This window comes from Opisthorchis viverrini (genome assembly GCF_000715545.1).
Source record: "Opisthorchis viverrini unplaced genomic scaffold opera_v5_41, whole genome shotgun sequence".
NCBI lineage: Eukaryota > Metazoa > Platyhelminthes > Trematoda > Opisthorchiida > Opisthorchiidae > Opisthorchis > Opisthorchis viverrini.
The window spans coordinates 1,601,726-1,604,631 of NW_008751697.1; the positions used below are offsets into that span (position 1 = coordinate 1,601,726).

At 47.2% G+C, this 2,906-nt stretch overlaps 1 protein-coding gene across 1 annotated transcript; it reads right to left on the reverse strand.

Annotated features, from left to right (window-relative positions):
- Positions 1–1,231: 1,231 nt before the first annotated feature.
- Positions 1,232–2,000, reverse strand: T265_03045 (hypothetical protein; the record flags this gene model as incomplete). The annotated part of the gene is made up of 3 exons (XM_009167434.1): positions 1,232–1,647; positions 1,770–1,912; positions 1,947–2,000. 3 exons carry the CDS (start codon positions 1,998–2,000, stop codon positions 1,467–1,469), a joined length of 378 nt encoding a protein of 125 aa, XP_009165698.1.
- Between the last annotated feature and the right edge of the window lie 906 nt (positions 2,001–2,906).

The following is a 2,906-nucleotide window of genomic DNA, read 5'->3' on the forward strand; positions in this document are numbered from 1 at the left end:
AATAAATAATATATAAATATAAATATATATATATATACATATATATATATACGACGTCGGAAGCAATGGGTAACTAAGCAACGAATGCCTTAGGACAACCTCCCTCACGCCAAACCAAGCGAAACTGCATATCCTAAGAGCACCAGATCCCGAATAAGATAAAGAAAGGAATACAGCACAACCGCCGTTTTTAGCCTATGGACAAACCATACCGCCCCAAAACTAGTTCGAATTTATTATTCATCTTAGGTGCGTTCAGCAGCCATGTCATGCGCACACATGACAGAGGTAGCGGAAACAGCTGGTCACATCTCTCCATTCTCTCTCACTTGCCTTTTCTCCCGTTCCTCTCATCCCATGAGCAGTTGTACTTGTGGATCCATTTGTCAGGCTGCAATATCTACAAGGCTCCTCACTCCCACAGCTCCGGGCAGATCAAGCTACTCTTACTATTCTGCCGGGCTTGGTCGACCCGATAAGCACTTTGTATCAGTGAATAAGGATGTAGGCTGATTGGTCCAGCCTGAAACGGAGGTTCACACCCGCTTGTTTTGCCTGAGCTAGCAAAATCGTCACTACACCTGTCGCGATCGGATAAGGCGCTAAGGAGCCTCGCCAAACTTCGAACCCAGATATCGTGAGCGCAACCACACTCGTCTGCCACATGGAACTGAGGACATAAGCCTTCTAGTTACAGTGCGGACGACAGATAAATCGAACAAACTATAGCTGGATACCCAGATTATGAAACGAAAACACAACCGCGGCCGGTCGCGTGTTATGTCCAGTACGGTTCCCAACAGGATCACGTGGAGGGCGCGAAGTTACCAGCATGCATTGACATTAGCCCCCCTTGCCAACGAGCCACTACCCCATGCAAAACTTTTGCCGGCAAATGACCGGGACGAGATGCATTTACGACCCCCCCCCCCAATAAAGCATCAACTCGCTGCAGCCGTACAACCATTCACATGCTGCGGAGATACTAGCGTACCGATACCTCAGCATTATCCAGTTTCTCAGGTGAGGGGGATGTCTGAACCCCACAAAAAGTCCGCTCTTGCAGCTCTTCGCATACCAGCCCGTGAAATTCGGTTCTCATGCCATAACCCAGCCAAACCAGCACAGTAGCACCACCCGCGACCGTATAACCAAGGCGCATTCATATGCCAGGAAACGAAGCTACAGCTCCTAAGAGAAGCACGCAGGAGTGAAATCTGGGGACGCGAAACGCAGGCTGAAACCAGATGAGCCCCTAGTCGATGGACTATGCGCGGACCAGTAACTAGGTTGCTTGAGCCGTACTGATACTTGGAAGCACTTCAACGTTGAACAGCACACATTGGACGGATCAGAATACTGTGCAACGAACCCGAAGTCCAGAGAGTAAAAAGGCAAGTGTACGAAAAACCCGATTTATTCACGCTTATTTTCCGTCGCCATCATGTGGTACTGTCCTGATGATATCAGAGTCCCCTGCAAGAGAAAGATAGTGGCAAGACCAAGTATGACATACCCGGATCCTCGATAGCCAGAGTGCTCACTCGAAAGTACTTCCCACATGCGGTCCCTAGATCGCGATTGGACCCATTGTAGTGATGCACTCCAGTCTTGGACAACATTGCGTAATATTCAATCTCCGTTTTCCTGAAGCAAACGTTGGCTAGTTGAATTGTGGGAAAACGGGGGCGAAAATAAACCTAGCTAGGAAGGCTTTCAAATGAGAAAATCATCCCAGCCAAGCGGCTCCGATTTTCTTAAATACTTACCTAAGAGGTGGGGCATTGTTGGATATAATTATCAGCCGAGCGCCTCCTCGACGCAAGAGCCTTAGGGTCTGACGTAATCCAATGGCACATTTCCCACTCTTCATCACGAGCGCCAGCCGACTATTGATGGATTCCAAGGCTTTCTAAGGCGACTAGACCAAGTGTTATTCAACCTACCGATTTCTTCCCAGCTCCCGCGCTCTCCGCCTTCTTTCCAGGGTTGACAACCATTCCTCAACGAATTACTCGAGGGAGCGTGGCGCGTCCTAACAGGGGCAGTGAGTAAAACAAAACGTTACCTAAATCAACAGACGTGGCTGCTTTAGGCTTTCGGGAGCTCACGCTGAAAACCAATTATTATCGAGTTTGTTGCACGCACCGGTCAAAAAGCACTTCACAATCTTACATATTGTGATATTTATGTTTAGTGACTGCGTGGTTCTTTTGAAAATGACGTATGGTTTATTTATCATCCTCTTTTGAAAATGACGTATGGTTATTTATTATCCGTTTCACCGACCCTTATCTGGTTCCGCAATTTGCTCCAAAAACGTTAAGTGTCATAAGAAGAAAGTTTCGTTTTAATATTTTTTCGTATGTTGTTTTATGCTACTCAGGTGAAACCCGTAAGTTGAATGCATTGGCCAATAACAAATACAAAAGTCAGCATCAGTTGTCCAGCAGGGTTTTGTCCAAAAAGACACGCAAACCACGTTTCGTTCGCTTCTCCTAATCTTGAGCACAACCATACGTTGACCAGCTTTCGTGCTACCTGTCACCTGTAAGTCGTTAGCTAACCGAAGAGGCATTTGGCACCTGCGGTCGCTTCCTAAATTTTGAAAAGTGTGGTAGTTTTTAGCCAATGAATTCTCTAGTTTCCTACCACCCAGGACAAATAAATCGCCTAAGTTAGTGTCTGGCGGTTCTCTTGGGAGCACGACGGATAGTCGGGTTCCATTGTGACAGGCGATATGCCCCGAGTATGACTAAGCCTCGCGCATCCCGACGGGCGCTTGTGTTGCAGATCACTGATGGTATTCGGTCATGCAGGCCCCCGTTAGAAACGAGCACTTTACTGCTATTTGTAAACTGTTAGGCATACACAGAAGGTGATGGGTAAGAAGCATTCAGTGAGAA